The sequence below is a fragment of the Polychytrium aggregatum genome (assembly GCF_025602895.1).
Source record: "Polychytrium aggregatum strain JEL109 chromosome Unknown BJ171scaffold_10, whole genome shotgun sequence".
NCBI classification, from domain to species: domain Eukaryota; kingdom Fungi; phylum Chytridiomycota; class Chytridiomycetes; order Polychytriales; genus Polychytrium; species Polychytrium aggregatum.
This window is the reverse complement of record NW_026516212.1, coordinates 560,228-577,964: the sequence shown is the minus strand read 5'-3', so window position 1 is coordinate 577,964 and position 17,737 is coordinate 560,228. Positions and strand designations below refer to the sequence as shown.

At 57.8% G+C, this 17,737-nt stretch overlaps 5 protein-coding genes across 5 annotated transcripts; 2 read left to right on the top strand and 3 right to left on the bottom strand.

Annotated features, from left to right (window-relative positions):
* Positions 1-25: 25 nt before the first annotated feature.
* BJ171DRAFT_16244 (WD40-repeat-containing domain protein) lies at positions 26-3,610 on the bottom strand. Its single transcript, XM_053105882.1, has 13 exons — positions 3,434-3,610; positions 3,285-3,341; positions 3,051-3,103; positions 2,800-2,936; positions 2,531-2,624; positions 2,284-2,422; positions 1,976-2,081; positions 1,445-1,777; positions 1,229-1,301; positions 1,026-1,125; positions 820-892; positions 564-704; positions 26-286 (listed from the first exon to the last, which is right to left on the bottom strand). Exons 1-13 carry the CDS (start codon positions 3,447-3,449, stop codon positions 103-105), a joined length of 1,506 nt encoding a protein of 501 aa, XP_052968746.1. The 5' UTR covers positions 3,450-3,610; the 3' UTR covers positions 26-102.
* Positions 3,611-4,662: 1,052 nt separating this feature from the next.
* On the top strand, positions 4,663-7,308 carry BJ171DRAFT_457116 (putative ADE12-adenylosuccinate synthetase). Its single transcript, XM_053108335.1, has 8 exons — positions 4,663-4,847; positions 5,132-5,297; positions 5,488-5,780; positions 5,949-6,072; positions 6,217-6,371; positions 6,484-6,706; positions 6,802-6,951; positions 7,078-7,308. The coding sequence occupies exons 1-8, from the start codon at positions 4,728-4,730 to the stop codon at positions 7,131-7,133; spliced, it is 1,287 nt and encodes a 428-aa protein (XP_052968745.1). The 5' UTR covers positions 4,663-4,727; the 3' UTR covers positions 7,134-7,308.
* Positions 7,309-8,316: 1,008 nt separating this feature from the next.
* Positions 8,317-9,619, bottom strand: BJ171DRAFT_579638 (uncharacterized protein; the record flags this gene model as incomplete). Its single annotated transcript, XM_053113978.1, has 2 exons — positions 8,317-8,936; positions 9,238-9,619. 2 exons carry the CDS (start codon positions 9,617-9,619, stop codon positions 8,317-8,319), a joined length of 1,002 nt encoding a protein of 333 aa, XP_052968744.1.
* An 870-nt stretch (positions 9,620-10,489) lies between these two features.
* On the bottom strand, positions 10,490-11,626 carry BJ171DRAFT_421776 (Sel1 repeat protein; the record flags this gene model as incomplete). The annotated part of the gene is made up of 2 exons (XM_053107505.1): positions 10,490-10,732; positions 11,294-11,626. 2 exons carry the CDS (start codon positions 11,624-11,626, stop codon positions 10,490-10,492), a joined length of 576 nt encoding a protein of 191 aa, XP_052968743.1.
* Positions 11,627-14,707: 3,081 nt separating this feature from the next.
* Positions 14,708-17,659, top strand: BJ171DRAFT_566530 (OPT oligopeptide transporter protein-domain-containing protein; the record flags this gene model as incomplete). The annotated part of the gene is made up of 2 exons (XM_053113414.1): positions 14,708-14,995; positions 15,232-17,659. 2 exons carry the CDS (start codon positions 14,708-14,710, stop codon positions 17,242-17,244), a joined length of 2,301 nt encoding a protein of 766 aa, XP_052968742.1. The 3' UTR covers positions 17,245-17,659.
* Positions 17,660-17,737: the final 78 nt, after the last annotated feature.

Sequence of the window (17,737 nt, the reverse complement as noted above, 5' to 3'; positions counted from 1 at the left end):
GGAGCCCCCAGGCCAAGAAAAAACATAAAAGAAAATTGATCACGTGTATTGCGCAGCGGGCCGATCTCCGCCGACCAATGAAGGGCGTTGGTGTGTGTGTGGCTAGAACGAACATGGCAAGAAGCCGATCTTGCCGTTCTTCCAGACGATGCTGGCGAGGGCACCCGAAGTAAACTGGGCAGCAAACTGCACCGAGACGGCCTCGGGAAGGACGCGGTTGCTGAGGCCGGCATCGGCTTGAGGCTGCAGAGTGCCCGGCTGCCAGTGGGGGCCGCGAATCAAGCCGCTGAACAGCGAGGATCGGCAAACAGCACCAGTCGCGTTGGAGTGAGAGATTGTGGTTGGATTGTGGTGGGATTGTGGTTGGATTGTGGTGGGATTGTGGTGGGATTGGGGTGCCGTGTGATTGTGCCGTGCGATGACACCGGAAGCAGAGGATCGCATTAGGAAGACGGAACGACAGCGACATCGGAAGGCAGCATACCAAGCAGTAGTGCACGAGACTGGCATCCAACAACAAGTCACAAGACGGAGGACAATGCTGCATGGACAAGGAAACCTACATGGGTGTAAACTGAGGCAGGGGCTTCTCCTCTATCGACAGCAGCGCAAGCAGCTCCGAGCCGAGTTCCTCGTGGTCGAATATGACGATCAGACGGCGGCCTTTTGGATCGACAGCAAGACTCTTGATGGGGCCACCGACTCTGAATGTCGGGCGAAACACATGGAGAATGTTTGTCAGGATCGGATGTGGCCACGAGACTTTGACGATATTTTGGACCCTCGGCCGGACCGACAGCGGTCATCGAACCAACTTACGTCACCATCTCCCGACCAGGCAGGATCGGTGCAGACCTCCTTGGCAGACGCTGAGGCTTTAGATCACGGATATCTGGTTGAGATTGGAGCAGGGACACGCAATGACAAGAGCCGCATATCAGCAATGACCAAAGAAGAGCTGAGGTAGTCATAGACCATAGAGCTGCGGTAGCCATAGACCATGGGACCACGGATGCGTCCCTTACCGAGCGACGGAGGGTCGCGATTGAGCTTGATGTTGAAGATCGAATGGCTGCCTTGCAGGGCAAAGATGATGGTCTTGCTGTCGGGCATCCAGGCGGCGGACTGATGCGATGGATAGCGGCAGGGTGAGAAATAAAAGCAGGCTACAGATTCGCCGTGCTCAGGCGGCCTGTCGGCGCAGATATGGCAGATTTACGTCACGTACCTGGGCCGGAGAAGTCAAGTTGATGTTGACACATTCCCATGTGTGTGTCTCCCATATTCTCAAGATGGACGATCTGACAAGATAGAGGTCGTTAGCTTGATGCACAAGCCACTGCATTATGCAAGCACATCCTGGCATTGGCGGCCCAATACGGCGACAGTCATTCTGGCGACCAGCCGGCTCACAACGGAGGCGGTCATCGCAATGAGTACTTGCCCACAGATCTGCAACAGATAGTTTCCGTCCGGACTCCACTTGAGCACTTTGGTGCACTGTCCTCGGAACTTGCGCAGGTAGATCGGGACTGGCTTGCCGTCAAAGTCGCGCTCGAGTCCCAGGGTATCCCAGATGACGATAAGGTCCTTTGCGCCCGATCCTGCAACCAAGTACCGTCCATCGCTTGACCACGTCAAGGTGGAGACGTACTCGAGCCCGGGAGCACTCAGAAACTCGCACGTGTGCGACTTTCGCTTGGATGCCCGGGACGGCTCCGCACTTTCGTCATCGGCGGAATGGCAGTTGCCAATTTTCCACAGCAGCACGCCACCTCTGTGCGTGTTCGCGAGATGGGATTGGTCAGCCGATGAGTAGCGGAAGAAGCTGACGGGAATCTCCTGGAACGACAGCTGCAACCCATGGCGGGGGGGGCGAGTGACTCGTCCGATACTGCTCTCCTGCTCTTTCGGCATCATATCGTCGAGCTATTCAGGCAACGCAGGGGTACAATGCTTCGTCGACGGGACCTACCGGACAGCGACAGCCAAAAGCATGCCCGAGTGCGGGTTCCACTCCATACAGGTAACCTCATACTGGGCTTCGTGTGTCAGTCCCGTGTTGCTCTCGGGAATCCAGACTGAGATCCAGAAGAATTGGATGGCGTTTTGACGATTCGCGGTTCGGGATAGCATTGGAAAAGTGGAGGCGTTGACGAGGGAGGTAGAGTCCATTAGTGGGGAGCTTTGGATTCGCAGAATCGATAGGAGCAGAGTGCGGCGACGATGATTGCGGGTATTATCGGAATGTGATTGAGATTCTGCATCGGTCAAGGGCCACACCTCCGTTTGTCAGATCGAAAAGATGGATACTGTTTTCTCGATGCGCAATAGCAAACAGTTGCTTGTAGGGATGCCAAGCAAGTGCGCGGACAGGAGACTGGTTCAGCGAGTCTGATAGTCCCTGATAATAACCCAGAGTCTGGGGAGGGGAGAATACTCGATTCGGTGAGCCATAATCGACCAAGTTTGATCTGATCCATAAATCCGGCGGCCGCCTGGGAGGTCTGATTGCCGCTGAATGGCCTACCTCGCCGATCAGCGATCGAATGGTCGGAAGAATGAAACTGTCGAGATAGAGATAGATATTTGATCCGATCTGGGCAAGAGAATGGGCACCGGCTCTGTCGCCGAGGACGATTCGTAGGTAAAAAACGCATCGTACAGATCAGTCGACAAGAAGTCTGGCTTGTCGCCATGCGAATAGCGGGACTGCAGCCGGGGCGATCCTCGATCGAGTCGATGCGAAATTGTGGCCCGGGCCCGTGAGGGAGCATCGCCGGTGCGAATGATCGCTACCTTTCGAGGTCGGAATTGTCGCTGTCGTCAGATTCTAGGTTGCGTGCGAGCACCTTTCTGTTGCGAATCGGGGGAATGGCCCCTTTCTCGTGCCGCTGGTAAGTGTACGGCACGATGATATGGGGATAGAACATGCCCTGGAGCAGAACGGCGACAGAAGAGCGAATCAGGACTCGCTCCAGCAACGCCATCAAAACGCTGGTCGAAGCGCCAATCGAAGAGGCAGCCGAAGCGCTGCAGGAGTCACATACATCTCTTCGAGCATAGTCTTCGAGTGAAGCGTCGTTGGGTCCACTGGCCTGGACTGTAGCGATGTGTTGGCAGGGGGCAGAGAGTGATGTTCGGGACGTGCCGGCCGAGGAGCGTTAGGTTGATCGCTGGTTTGCAGTGTCCAGTTCCTGCTGACGGACCAGCCCATCCCAAGACGGAGGCCGCGTCATCGAGCAAGCAGTAAAATTGACAGGCCCGTTGGCCAGGATGCATACCAAGCTTGCCCTGTAATTCGCCAAAGGTAACCGTCTCGACGGAGGGGATCGCAATGTCTATCGGGAAGGCCATCGGGAGCTGATCAGCGAGGGCGACAGCCAGGAGGTTCGGAACAGGCCCAAAGGACACCTCGAGCTGCGGGCCCTACCTTCCCAGAGTGCCATGGTTCCCTGATGTCGTCGACGTATCCGCTGCCGTTGACACTGCTGCTGCTGCCGGCTCGCGTATCGCACTTGATTGCTGGTGCTGGGAGGGCTGTCTGGAACAGATCTGCCTGGAACCAGAGGACAGATCGGCTGGGCCGGCGCCGCCAAAAGCAGACATATTGATGCGATCACGTGGCCACTACTGGAGCAACGAACGACACCCAACGCTCCACCACGAACGAAACGGAAATGAAGCCCTGTTTGGCTGGTGCTGGCCGTCGCGGCTCTCACGGGTATGGTGGCCTGGATTGGCGCTCTGATAGCTCGCCAGCCGTACGCCGATGATCAGTATGATGAAGCTTTCACCGTGCGGCTACGGTGCAGCTGCGATTGTCAGATACTGCGATCGGCCTGCATCGACACTTCTCAGCACTTATCAGCACGTCCCAGCATCATCGCAGCGTCGCGACCGAGACTCAGCGCCATCGGGCTCGTCTGCGACTGATCGATCGTGCATCACGTCCACGCCAGACACATCGGGCCGCGACCCGTCCGCTCCCATGCTCCCTCCGCTCGGGATGTATCGGTAACTATATGTTGACATTTCAGGGCCGAGGCTCATGCCAATGAGAGGAACCGAGATCTGCTCTGGCCACCGTTTCCCCTGCCGCATCGCACGGGGATCTGCGATGCGTAGTGAATAGATGGCACTATCAGTAGTAGGTGGTCAAAGGGGAATCGCGAGCGCGCAGCGATTTATACCTGGCCGCAGCCAATCAGGGCGCCGTTGACTCGGCATGGCGCAGCCCAATGGGAGAATTTGTGAGCACGGGGCGCAGCAGCGCGGACACGTGAGGGCACTATCGCTCACGTGGCATTGGCGGCTGTTCCGAGAACGCCCGGGGAGAGCGCCGCGAGGGCGAGAGCACGGCGAGAGCACGGCGAGAGCACGGCGAGAGCACGGCGAGACGCGGCCCGGCAGCACACACACACACGCATCAAGGCAGACAATGGCGGCGCACACGCGCGCATGCAGCCAGAGTGTGGCTGCGAGCCTGCCGCACACAGCCGCGCTGCGCACACAGCAACTGCGGCCACGCGCCGGCTGCGCAGCCGCCCTGATTGCGGCCAGCAGCGGGTCGCCATCCCGAAAAAAAAGGCAAACGCCGGATGCCGGGTATAAAGGCCCCGGAGCGCCACGGGCCTGCTCAGGCAGGAAAAAAATGGTCGATTCTTGGATACGAACAAGCTCGCATTGTCGCCGCCGTCGCTGCCGCTGTCGTCGTCGTCGTCAACATGGCATCCCTGAGAAATGGAGGTGCCACTGTGGTTATGGGTGCTCAGTGGGGTGATGAAGGCAAGGGAAAGCTCGTCGATGTTCTCGCCTCCGATGCCGATGTCGTTGCCCGCTGTGCTGTAAGTTTGCTGCATATCCCCGCCGGGCTTGCCAGGGCAAACGTCCCGCGGCCTTCGTGGTGCCGTCGCTGGCCGCATGCATCCGTCTGCATCTTCGTTTCCCCGGGCAGTCTATCGGCTGTCTTGCGCGTCCCTCGAGCGCTTTGATCCGTCTGGCTCTGGCTCTGGCTCTGGCTCTGGCTCTGGCTCTGGCTCCGCGACACACACAACGCTCGCTCTCGTCCCCGAGGAGAAGAGGCCAGCCCGTGCTCACTCGCTCCTTCGCAATGGGCTTGCTTGTATAGGGCGGAAACAACGCCGGCCACACCATTGTCGCCAACGGAGCCAAGTTTGACTTTCATCTCCTGCCTTCGGGTCTTGTAAACCCCAACTGCGTCTCGGTGATCGGCAACGGCGTTGTCGTCCATCTCCCCTCGTTCTTCTCGGAACTGGAGAACAACGAAAAGAAGGGTACGTGGTCTGCAAGCCGCGTGCATCCATCGACCCGCCTGCAGCTGCGCTGTCTGGGTGTATGACTCTGTTTGAACCGTGCCCTCGCTTCCGCTGCCTCAGCGGCCGTTGCGATGCGGCCCTATGCCTTCTTGACTCTGGATGCTGACACGTCCTCTTCTCGGACACCTTCTCATCCGCCGGGACCCAGGCCTGAATGCCGATGGCCGTCTTTTTGTCTCCGACCGTGCCCATCTTGTCTTTGACTTCCATCAGGTCGTCGATGGCCTCCGCGAGGCCGAGCTCGGCGGCTCCAGTCTCGGCACTACCCGCAAGGGCATCGGACCGACCTACTCGTCCAAGTCGTCGCGCTCGGGTCTGCGTGTCCACCACCTCTACAACTGGGAGGAGTTTGAGGCCAAGTATCGAACTACCCTCGCCAACAAGCAGAAACGCTACGGCAACTTTGAACACGACGCTGATCAAGAGCTGGCTAAGCTGAAGGTGCTTTTTGGTTTCTGTGCTGTCGTCCGATCTCATAGGCAGCGCCGGCGTTGCTGTGACTGCTGGACTGCAGAGGCTGTTTGGCCTTTCTTGAATACGGCTCCACTGCTCCTGGTCTCTTTGCTCACGATTGCTGACGCCTGGTTCCCGCTGCATTCGATCGTTTAGCAACTTGCCGCCCGTATCCGTCCGTATGTCATCGACACCATCCCATACATCCACAAGGCCCTTGCCGAGAAGAAGCGTGTCCTGGTCGAGGGTGCCAACGCTCTCATGCTTGATCTTGATTTCGGTGAGTGCCTCGTCCGTGTGCCGAGCTGATCCTGTGGCATCAGCAAAGCCCTCAGCCTCTGCCCTGGGCTTTTGGGCGAAACTTGTGCGGTGCCTCGATTCCCAAATGCGACGACGCTGACCTCATCTCGATGCGCTGGTGCAGGCACCTACCCCTTTGTCACGTCCTCGAGCACCACCGTTGGTGGCGTCTGCACCGGTCTTGGTATTCCTCCCACCAAGATCGACAAGGTCATTGGTGTCGTCAAGGCCTACACCACCCGTGTCGGCGCTGGCCCCTTCCCCACCGAGCTCCTGGATGTAAGCTCTGATTCCAGCCACCAGCACAATGCCTGACTGCCCCGCTCGTGCAGCATGGGCCCTCTGCAAACAACACATCCTCACTCTGTGACATTGCTTGGACCGCCCGCAGGACATTGGCAACCATCTGCAGTCCGTCGGTGTCGAATACGGCGTTACCACCGGCCGCCGCCGCCGCTGTGGCTGGCTTGATCTTGTCGTGATGAAGTACTCGTGCATGATCAATGGCTACACCACCCTCAACATCACCAAGCTCGACGTTCTCGACCAGCTTCCTGAGATCAAGGTTGCCGTGGCCTACCACTACGAGGGCAAGAAGCTCGACAGCTTCCCTGGTAATGTGCTTTGCTTGACGGCACACCGCCGACTTTTACAATCCGAGTGTACCCTGCGTCGTGTGCTCACCATCAGGGCTCCCTCTGCTTTGCAGCCGATCTCACGCTCCTGAGCAAGGTTGATGTCGAGTACATTACCCTCCCCGGATGGAAGCAGGACATCTCTGCTTGCAGAACCTTCGAAGCGCTCCCGTTGAATGCTCAGCTCTACATCAAGAAGGTCGAGGAGATTCTGGAGACTCCAGGTGGGTGGCCATTTCCATGTCGCACTCGCTGACGGCGTCGTGGCTTCTGTAGCTGCATAACCGCACCTCTTTTGAAACCTAGCGGCCTCTAACACTGCGCGCAATCTGTTTGCCTCGCTGCTGCAGTTGAATGGATCGGCGTTGGCCCCGCTCGCGACGCTATGATTCGTCGCCAGGTCTAACTCGTTGGCAGTGCAAGCTCTGGCGTCTGCTGTAAACTGGCCCCGATTGTACCATCCCCATCCGATGAGAGCTTCCGAACAACCCTCTCTTGTCGATCATCCATGGCATGAGAGGAGGAGACCCTCGATGCCATTATCGCACTAAAATATAACGGCGTTGCTTTTGTGTATGTGATTGCGTCTGCGACCACCGTCCGTATTATGGCATTGTATTGCTGTGTCGGTTTCTGGTCTGCAGTGGACACGGCTCGATGCGTCCGAGGAGAAGAATGCATCGCTTGGCTGGACTGTTGAGCATCATCCGATCGATCAAGAACGAAGCCCCCCCCCTATTCCACAGCGGCGTCGCATTGCCAGGCCAGGCGAGCTCCTAACGACGCATCCAACTTGCGCTGGATAAACATCACCCGGTCTCATATCGACCGTCCACCGCGCCCCGAAGGAAGGCATTCTATGATGTTGTCCAGATGCAAAGAGCCGCAATGGCATACACAGCGGGATTGATATAGCTCTGGCAGGGAGCGAAACAGATGAAGGGCTCTGCAACGCCAACATCCCTCTGTTGAGTGCAAGTGGTGGAGGGCAGAGAAAGCATATCCTGCTGAAGGAAGAGGGAGGGATGGAGCAACCGAGCACCGGATCGCCAGTGGCGGAATGATGATGGGAAGAGAGAAAAGAGCAACGAGAAGAATACTGGAATGAAGGAGGAACTGGACTAGAGCGCTAGTTTAGCGAGGATCAATCGACAAACAGACAAACAGATAGACGAACAGATAGACGAACAGATAGACAGACGAGCAAACCAAGGCCGGCAGCAAGCAAGCGACGGCTGGGATGGAAAGTACTGAGGGCTCGATACGGCACCAGGTGCCGGGTTACTGGTGGAAGGAAGCGGCCACCCTTCCCCCCCCCAAAAAAAAGAGCGCTTGCAAGCACGATACCGTAAAGAGAGGCAAGAAATGAGAGCCCAACAGGGGCTTGGAATCGGGAGCAAGACATGACCCACAAACGACTTGGAGCACACGAGGATGGCTTGACGGATCAAAGGTAACGATAACGATGACAGTTCCAACGAGGATGCGAGTGTCTCGAGCCAGCAGCCGGCCTCTCCAAGGGATCTTGTTCGAGGCGGAATGGCAAGGGGGAAAGCAATGTCTCCGGCACGAGAGAAGAATCGATCTCTCTACTTTCGCAGCATCCGCTGCAGATCGCCCGACTTCCACAGCTCGTAGAAGCGCTTGCCGATGCCAAACAGGAGCAGTGCGCTGCTGAGGGAAGCAAAGGCCATGGCCGAAAACGTTGTCGCACATGATCCCGAGGGCACGATCGAGGTCGAGCTTCGGGTGCTGCCGGTGCAGCGGCCGATGGAGGTTCCAATTGTGGCCAGGGACGAGATCCAGAAGATGAGCAACAGGAAGTGCATTCCCAGGTCGCTGAATCGAGCATAGGTATTGTCGCTGATGATGAAGCAGTAGTGGGATCGGTTGAGAGATGGAGACTGGACCTTGTACCAGACAACATAGAATCCCGCAAGGAGCGTCGTAAAGACGCCGACCATGACGAAAAAGTTGAGGGAGATGAGGGATCGCTCGCTCTCGTCGGCCGAGAGCTCGGTCGAGATGCGGGCCTGGAGACCCACCAGGGTCATCAGCACCAGCGCCAGCAGCGACGACAGAGAGCAGACGGTGTAAAGGACGCCGCGAAGCTGGCGGTAGATGGGCTCCTCAAAGCCCTTGCTGTTGTATAGCGAGCCTTCGTACTCGCTGCTCAAACCGTTGGTTTGTGGGGTGAAGGCTCGCGGACCTGTGAGAGGATGGAGCCGCGACAGTTAGAGATGAAGCTCGCTGCCCAACGAAGGGCCAGTTGTGCGGAGCGAGCCGAGACCCGCACGGATCGCGGATGCCAGGGGGAATGAAGGGGGGACCAGACAACCCAACCTCATCGAAGCCCGGCCTTGCCCCGCTTGTCACAGTCGAGTCGACTGCCATCAGCACACACTCGCCACCACGTCTGACGGCATGCTCCTATGCATGCGTTTGGACATATGCTTGGGCACCGATGCAACAGACGACAGCCTTGAAGACGCTCTGGAAGAAAACCGCACCTGCTGGATGAAGCTTGCCCTCGGCGTATCCGTGACGGAGCGAGCGCCGAACTTCGTCGCTGACGCCATTGAAAGTGGACTGTGCGGCGGCCGGCGGGTAGGTGGGAGGCGTCAGATGCACGGTGTTGCTGTCACCGAACGGGTTGGATGGGTCCGAGCTCAGCGGCTCCTCCAGTGTCAGGATTTGCGAGTTGCGCTTGGCCTGCTTGAGCCATACATCCGGATTGTGATCCGGGTTTCGGAACATGTTCGAGGGGCGAGCGAGTGGATCCTTATCAAAGTCCAGACGCAGCTCGAGATCGCCGCTATAGCGAATCTTTCGGCCGGTTTGGCTGCTGGTGTGGCTGCTGGTGTGGCTGCTGGTTTGGCTGCTGGTGTCCATTGTGTGGGCTGAAAGGCTGGGTGGTCAAGCGAGAGGATCGGGCTGTCGGCAACGGGATTTAGACGAGGCACCGAAGGAAAGGCGATATCGGCGAGGCTGTGGAGGGAGGAAGACGTACAATGTGGCCCAGCAAGAGGTCGGTATCGATAGGCCGCAGCGTTAGAGAATGGCTGGGGGGGATATCGAGTAGGAACGGCAGCCAAGAAAGCAGCCGAGTGAGCGAGGCTAGGTGATGGGCAGCAAAGGGCAAAAAAGGGAGCAGGACAGCCAAAGGCGGATGGAGATGGGCGGGCGCGGCGAAGCGTCGCACAAGGCACAGGGCATTGTACAATGTGCGCAGTGTGTCCGAAAATAGAAGGTGCGCGAGGCGTGCGCGTCTCTGTTGTGCACGTATCACATTGGGCGCAACATGGCGCGCGTTGGGGGAACGGTGGTGATGTGGTGATGTGGCTGTCAAGTTCTGCGACAAATAGAAGGCGACCCTGGCATGGTGGTCTAATGTAGAGGTGACCCTTACGTCTTCATGGGTCGCTGGATTTGTAGTCGATGGAGATTTGGTGGACATCGAATAGGGAAAGGGGTGGTGTGTTGGGGAGGGGAACAGTCGGACTCTGTTGGCAGTGTGATGGCCCGAGCTACGAGTATCAATAGATGGAAGTGTGATAGCACTGCGTTGTATATTGGATGTATTGAACGACAAATACAAGAACACTCAGCGACTGCGACTTCATCCGAATCACTTCCAATCCGCTGTTCGGTACAACTGTGTCTGGAGTGGGTGTTGGCGGTGCAGTTTGCTTGGTTGATCTGCTTGCATTTCAGTGCCGAGGTTTGGTGGTTTGGAAGTGGAAAATGGGAGGGACTCGGGAATCAGGGCCACTTGCCGAGGGACTTGAGTTTGTCGATTGCATCTTTGTTTCCCTGTTTGGCGGACTTGCGATACCAAAAGACGGCGGTGTCGATATCTGCATCAACGCCCCAGCCATATTGGTAGCAGTATCCGAGATATTTCTGTCCGTATCGATTGCCCTGCTCGGCCGACTTGCGATACCACTCGATTGCCTTGATGTGGTCCTGGGTGACTCCGTATCCATAGTAGTAGGACTCACCAAGCTTCCACTACCCATACGAATTGCCTTGGTCGGCCGACTTGCTGAGCCACCCAAAGACCTTTTCGTAGTCCTTTGATACTCCCACCCCATAATAGTAGCAATTTCCAATCCAAAACTGGCTGTGGCTGTGCCCGTCGCTGGCGAGCTGTTCAAATACCCTCGCGGCCGTTCCTTCGTTCTCAGTGGTTCCGAATCCTTGGACCAGAAAAACTGCCATAAGTTGTCTGCACAGCCAGTCTCGGTCCGATCCAAACTGGCAAAACTGGAAGAGCTTGCGCGCTAAGGGCAAATTGGTGTTCCATCCAGTTCCACCAGCCAGGCACTCGTCCTCCCCAAGCTTGAACTCATCTGATTGGTTATCTCGGATGATCTTGACACCCTTTGGCTCGTCGCGCACGGTTCCCCGGCCGAGGTAGTGCATCCAGCCAAGCATGTGGGTAGCGATGGGCTCGATGATCGGATCGGTAGACTTGGTGCTGACTTCCTGCCAGCGGTTGAAGGCATCGACGTCGCTCTGCTCGACACCATGGCCGATGAACGAGAACCAGGCCCGGAGAAACACGATGTGGAGTCGACCATCTTCACTGCCTTGATCTGCGGCCTTGGAATACCACTCGATGGTTGTGCCGTAGTCTTGATCAACACCTTCGCCGCTCTCGTAACAGCAGCCAAGGGCAACTTGAGCCTGAGGGATCCCGCCGTCGGCGAGATTACGATATATCTCGACAGCCTTGGCGTGGTCTTGTTCGGCACCGCGTCCGTTGCGATAACACTTTGCCAGGTGGAACTGAGCCACTGCATGGCCAGTGCAGGCTACATTCTCGAGAAGGTGGAAGATTTCTTGATGTACAGCCCTTCGCTTGTACCAGTTTATTATACCTTGATCGACATCCATTTGGAGGATCCTTGCCAGGAAGTACGAGGTGGCGACATGGCCCTGGTTGGCTTGCTCGACGAGCCACGATCTGTCCACTGTACGTTGATCCTCGCAGTGCAGCGATATGGCGATTTGGTCGCTTGGTGTGAGGCCGATTCGCATCTGTCCGTCTGGATTGCACAGCTCTGCTCGCTGGCACCAGATGAGGAAACGAGGCACCTTGGAGCTCAGGAGAGATTGGACTCGTTTGCACACTCGGAGCAGGGTCTTGATGGCGCTGTGGTCGAGTGCGAGCTGGAAACCGTCGTTGCAACAAATGATGGTGAAGATATCTGGGTTGTGTTCGAGCGAGAGCTGGGTGATATCGGGCATCGACGAGGTTGTTCTGGCTTGAGCTTGGGTTTGGTGGGTGGTAGATGATTCCATGTTCGAAGCAGACTCGTTCGTGCTGGCCATGTTGATGGAGACTGGAGAGAGGCAAGTGGGTGATGGAAGTGGACAGGAGAGAGAGCGGGAAGTTGTGGCGAAGCAAGCCAAACCCTGGCAGGCCGCCTACTGGCCATCGAACACACACACACAAGCCTGGCTCGATCCGATGGTTTGATGGCTGGAGTCGATTTTGTACAATCACTGCCACATGCACAGCCACATTCATCGAATGTGGAATTGAACATAAAATCGAACATCGTATCGAGTCCTGCAGGTTCGCCATCCAAACCAGATGCACCCACCCACTCATTGCAATCATGGCAATCATGGCCAAACACAGCACCCTCGATTTCCGCATCGCTGCACTGCGATGCGACTCGCTGCTCCGCAGCTTGCGCAAGGTCGCCACCACCTTCAGTGTGTCCAAGAACACCATTCACCGCTGGCACTCCGAGACCGGAGAGCGACCGGTGGTCTTCACTCGGAGGCTGCCAAAGCGATCTGTTATATTACTTATGGCATAGTTAGACGCATGCCATCGCATACTACGCTGACAAATGGGTTGTGGGCAGGTGTCCCATTTCCCCCCTGAATACAGCGTAACACCGATTTCGTGAGATATCTCACCCATAAGGACGTCCTACTCACGTTCAAGTGCGGTACTGCCATCGAGCTTTTGCTCACTGCCCATCGACTCCGAGAACAGCGAACGAGCAATGAGCCCGCCATTCCCGCTCATACCAAAGTGATGCGCGTGATTCGATCCATCACGAAGACTTGCGAGGATCAAATCGACTGCATGCTGTACCTGATCTCGATGGACGTCTCCGTGTCAAAACGGCAAAATCCCCCTCCTGAAGCTGACAGACGCAGGTCTGTCCAAGAGTCTCTGCAACCCTCGCCACGGTGCATTCATCTGTGAGCAGCTTGACGCCTCCTAATGCCGATGCACCCGCACCAGCCCTCTCGGCCATCGCCTCTGAAATGAATGGGAATGCAACGTTGGGTGAGCTGGCACCGAAACAGGCCACCGTGATCTCTGCAAGTCTTCCATCCAAATCAAACCCAAGTGGAAGCTCATGTTTGCCACCAACTGCATCCCAAACATCGTACTCATCTCCAATTCGAGCTGCGCCACGTTCAGACGCACTGTCATCATCCATTTCCCCGTGGAGTTTTGCTCAGAAGAAATCAATGCTCATCCCGGGCCCAAACCAGCTTCTTCGCGACAGCTCCCTGCAATCAAATATTCTCGCGGATGCCTGTGAGTGTCTTGATTGGTGAACGGATCCGACGACTCCAAAAAGCCCGGCAGATCCATCGACTCTGAATCCGTCATTCCCAGTCAAGTACAACGTGCGTGAGATGCCAACTTGCATATCACTCGCGCCTCTGCCCCAGACCTCCCAAGGAGCGGATCTGCCGATGCACCCCGCATGCTGGGGCTGCAGGCCTCGCCAAGCGGCCCGCTTCCACCCCCGCGCAAGCCCAGCCGGCATCGGGCACTGGGCGGGTGGCGCCAGCGGACAGGCCGTGCGTCCTCTGGGCCGGCAGGCCGGTCAGCAGAGCATCCCGCGGACCCACAGAGGCAGGGGCCACATTTCCCCCGGGAGACTGAGCCGAGCCAGACAGGACGCATGACGAGCACAAATGTGGAGACGGGCGCACGGCTGCCGAAACGGGACGCGTGCTGCGCCGGGGCTGGTGGGTGGCTGCGTGGCGGCTGGCAAAGCCGATAAGCAGCGTGACCAATGGGCTGCCGTGCGACGATAGGCGTGGCCCACGCATATTTCGCTGGGACTTGCGTGCTCGCTTGCGCAATTCCCTGTGTTTGCTTGTGAGTGTGCTTGTCTGATGCCGGAGAAGTGCCGTCGATCGCGGCCGTGTTGCTGCCGGGCTTGTTCGTGTTTGTCGCCAGCGTTCCTTCCAGAAGCACTCCTGCCAGCACTGGCCATCTCCCACACAGGCACAAGCTTGTCTGCGTCCGTCCGGCGGCTGTGTTCCATTTGGCGACGGCGCGGGGGGACATCTGCCCGGCTGTCTGCAGGCAGCGCAATTCTGCACGCGCTGTGCTGTGCTGTGCGAGTTTCGCCGAGTTGCTGTGTACAGCTGGGGTTGGAACAGGCCGTTGATGCTTTCACTTGCACTTGCACTTTCACTTGCACTTTCACTTTCTTTTGTGCCGTTCCCATTCTGCCTTGCCGTTCCCATTCTGCCTTGCTGTTCCCATTCTGCCTGCCCGCTCCAGCCCCGTGTTTGTTTGACGAGCCCCGGCGCGTCCGCCGCCCTGTGCTTCCACAAAAAGTGCCGACGCGCGCGCCCCTCGGGCCCCCCCAGCAAGGCCGCCTGTGCGTCATGCCCCCACCGCCGGCGCGCCGTCTTGCTGCGGGAAGAAAACGAGATCGCCGCCTTGTCGACACATGATCTCCCTCCCCCAGACACAAGCGCCCCCGCTCTTCCGCCGCACAGATAGTGCGTCAGCCAGATCAGTCGCTCGTCTTTCATGTGTCCGGCTCCGACTGCCGCTCTTCGGCTATAAAAATCCTCCCTGGCGCCTCTGTCCCTCGCTTTCCACACCCCATTCACTCCAGGGACGCAACACCCCCCCCAAGTGCCGTCGGACGCTCTCTATCCGACTCCCCGCCCGGCTGCGGTTCCCATTCGCCCGTCATGTCAGAACAAAAGTCCAAGCAAAACCACGACGAGCTCAAGCTCGATACCGAGGAGAGGGAGGTCATGGGCCTCGAGACCATCGACTCGGACGACGTTGAGGAGCAGGACGCCAAGCTGGTGGCCTCGCTGACCTCGATCGTTCCCCGTACCGATGACCCCTCTACCCCCGCGGTCACCTTCCGCTCCATCTTCCTCGGCTCGCTCTTCTCGGCTCTGTTCTCCTACGCTACCACCATTCTGTCCTTCCGCACCAACCCCTTCACGCCCAGCGCTACCCTGATTGTGGTAAGTGTCGCTGGTCCGGCCGATATCTTATCGCGACGCTGGGCCCGTCCGTCTGGCGCACGGTGGATGTGGTCGACTTGCGTCACGGATGATTGTGTGTCATCGCCGCGTCATCCGCTCTGCCAGGCGATGGTGCCACCCAAGGGCGCTGGCCAGCCGACGCCACGACTCTGGTTCTCACCTGTCCCGCACTCCCTTGTCCCTCGATACGCTGCCGTCGCCCTCGACACATCCAGCTCGTGTCATACCCCCTCGGCCTCTTCTTTGCCAAGATCCTCCCTGATGTCCGTGTCAAGATCTTTGGCACCGAAATGTCCCTCAACCCCGGCCCCTTTTCCATCAAGGAGCACATCTTTGTCTACATTGTCTCGAACGCTGCCTCGACTCCCTTCACCCTCTACAACGTCGCCTCCCAGGTCGGCCCCAACTACATGAACAACACCAATATCCAGGGCTGGCAGTCGCTGCTCTTTGTCCTGACCTCCAACTTTATCGGTCTCGGTCTCGCCGGCTTCACCCGCCACTTCCTGGTCAAGCCCCCGGCCATGTTCTGGCCCAGCACCCTCTCGAACGTTGCCCTGTTCGTGTCCTTCCACGAGAAGAACGAGACTCCCTCCAAGTACACCTGGTCGCGTTACAAGTTCTTCTGGGTCTGGTTCGCGGTCATGTTCTGCTGGACCTGGGTCAGCCAGTGGATCGCCCCCGCCATCCAGGTCATCTCCATCCTCTGTCTCTTTGGCGCCGGTGCCAACAGCTACACCAACATCTTTGGTAGCGGCAGCAACGGCACTGGTATCCTGGCGGTCACCTTTGACTGGGGATCGGCCACCCAGTTTGTCGCTCCCCTGGTCACTCCGTACTGGGCCACCTGCGCCGTCGTCTTCTCCTGGCTGTTCTGGGGCTGGATCATCACCCCCATCTCCTACGTCGGCAACTGGTGGGACTCGCAGAGCCTTGGCTGCAGCGTTCCCGGCCCCACCGGCTGTGGCAACATCAACAGCATCAGTCTCTACAACGGCACCAACTTTTCGCAGTCCCTGAGCGTCGTCAGCCTGTACGACACCACCACGTACAACCTCGATCTCGGCGTCTACAACGTCACCAAGCCCATCCACATGACTGCTTTCTTTGCCATCTCGTATGCCACCGGCTTTGCAGGCATCACCTCCTGTGTGTCGCACATTGCCCTCTTCTATGGCAAGGACATTGTCCGCCAGCTCCGCACCGCCATCAAGCAGTTCCGCGCCATGGAGCACGATGAGAACGCCCTCGACATCCACAACAAGCTCATGGCCGCCTACCCCGAGACCCCCACCGCCGTCTACATCGGCATCTTTGCCGTCTCCGCCATTGTGATGCTCATCATTGGCCAGACCACCCCCTACCGCATCCCGTGGTACGCCACCCTCCTCGCCGTCTGCATCGGTATTGTCTTCATTGTCCCCATCGGCATCCTCCAAGCCATCTCGGGCCAGCAGCTCGGTGTAAACATCATCACCGAGTTCATTGCCGGTCTGATGATGCCCGGCCAGACCGTTCCCGTCATGGTCTTCAAGGGCGTTGGCTACCAGACCATGCTCCAGGCCCTTGCCCTCCTCAGCGATCTGAAGCTTGGCCACTACATGAAGATCGATCCCCGTGCTATGCTTGGCGCTCAGATCCTGGGCTCCGTCATTGCCTCGGTCGTCATGACTCCGGCCACGACCTCGTTCCTGTTCGGCCCGCTCTATGGCACTGCTGACTGGCAGGCTCCCTGGTACGGCACTGCCTACACGGCCGGAGCCATCTGGGGTGCCATCGGCCCCACCCGCTTCTTTGGTATCGGCTCGCTCTACCAGGCCACCCTCTGGGCCTTCCCCATCGGCTTGGTCCTCCCCATCGTCCCCTGGATCGGCAACCGCATCTACAAGCACCAGATGTGGCATCTGGCCGTCAACATCCCCATTCTCATGCAGTTCCAGGGCCCCGGTAACGGCAACCAGATCTTTGTCATCACCGTCTTCGTCTTTGCCACGGCCTTCCAGTTCTATGCCCACCGCTACAAGAACGAGTGGTGGAAAAAGTACTGCTACGTCCTCCAGGCTTCCTTCGATGGTGCCACTGCTGTTGTTGGCGTCTTGATCAACATCATCTCCAACATTGCCAACCACGACGGCAATGCCCCCTTCACCATGCCCAACTGGGCCCTGAACCCCGCAACCAGCCCGGACTACTATTGCTTCGGCCAGGGCTGGCAGGCCTCGAGCTAAACGGCTCTCTCCCTTCCACACTCGCACATCCTGCAGAAGGAGCAGCGAAGTTGAGGCCATGACGGCTGCCACACAGGAGTCCGGCACACGGTCAGGAAGCATGATCGGGAACTGCTCCTGTCGCCGTTCGCCTCCCCTCTCCATCTATCCTATCCTTCCTGCGATCTATGTCTTGTGTCTATGTCTGCTTGTTCTATGCCCTTTCTTCTATTGAGGAAATATTGATTCTATATCTCCAAAACAAAAGTTGCAGTCTGACCGATCCCGATCCCGATCCTTTCCTCTGTCGATACTGTTGATTCCGTCCGGGCTTGGTGTGTCGTTGCTTTGGGCTGTTTCTGTCTATTCCTCTCTTTCCCTCTCTCCCTCCTGTGGTTCCTCATCCTTGACTGTTGACTCCTGATCTGCAATGAGAATACAACTCGTGACACGCTGCTGCGGTGTCTTGCAGACAGAAAGTGCTGAACAGACCAGACGATGGCGGTTGTTGAGG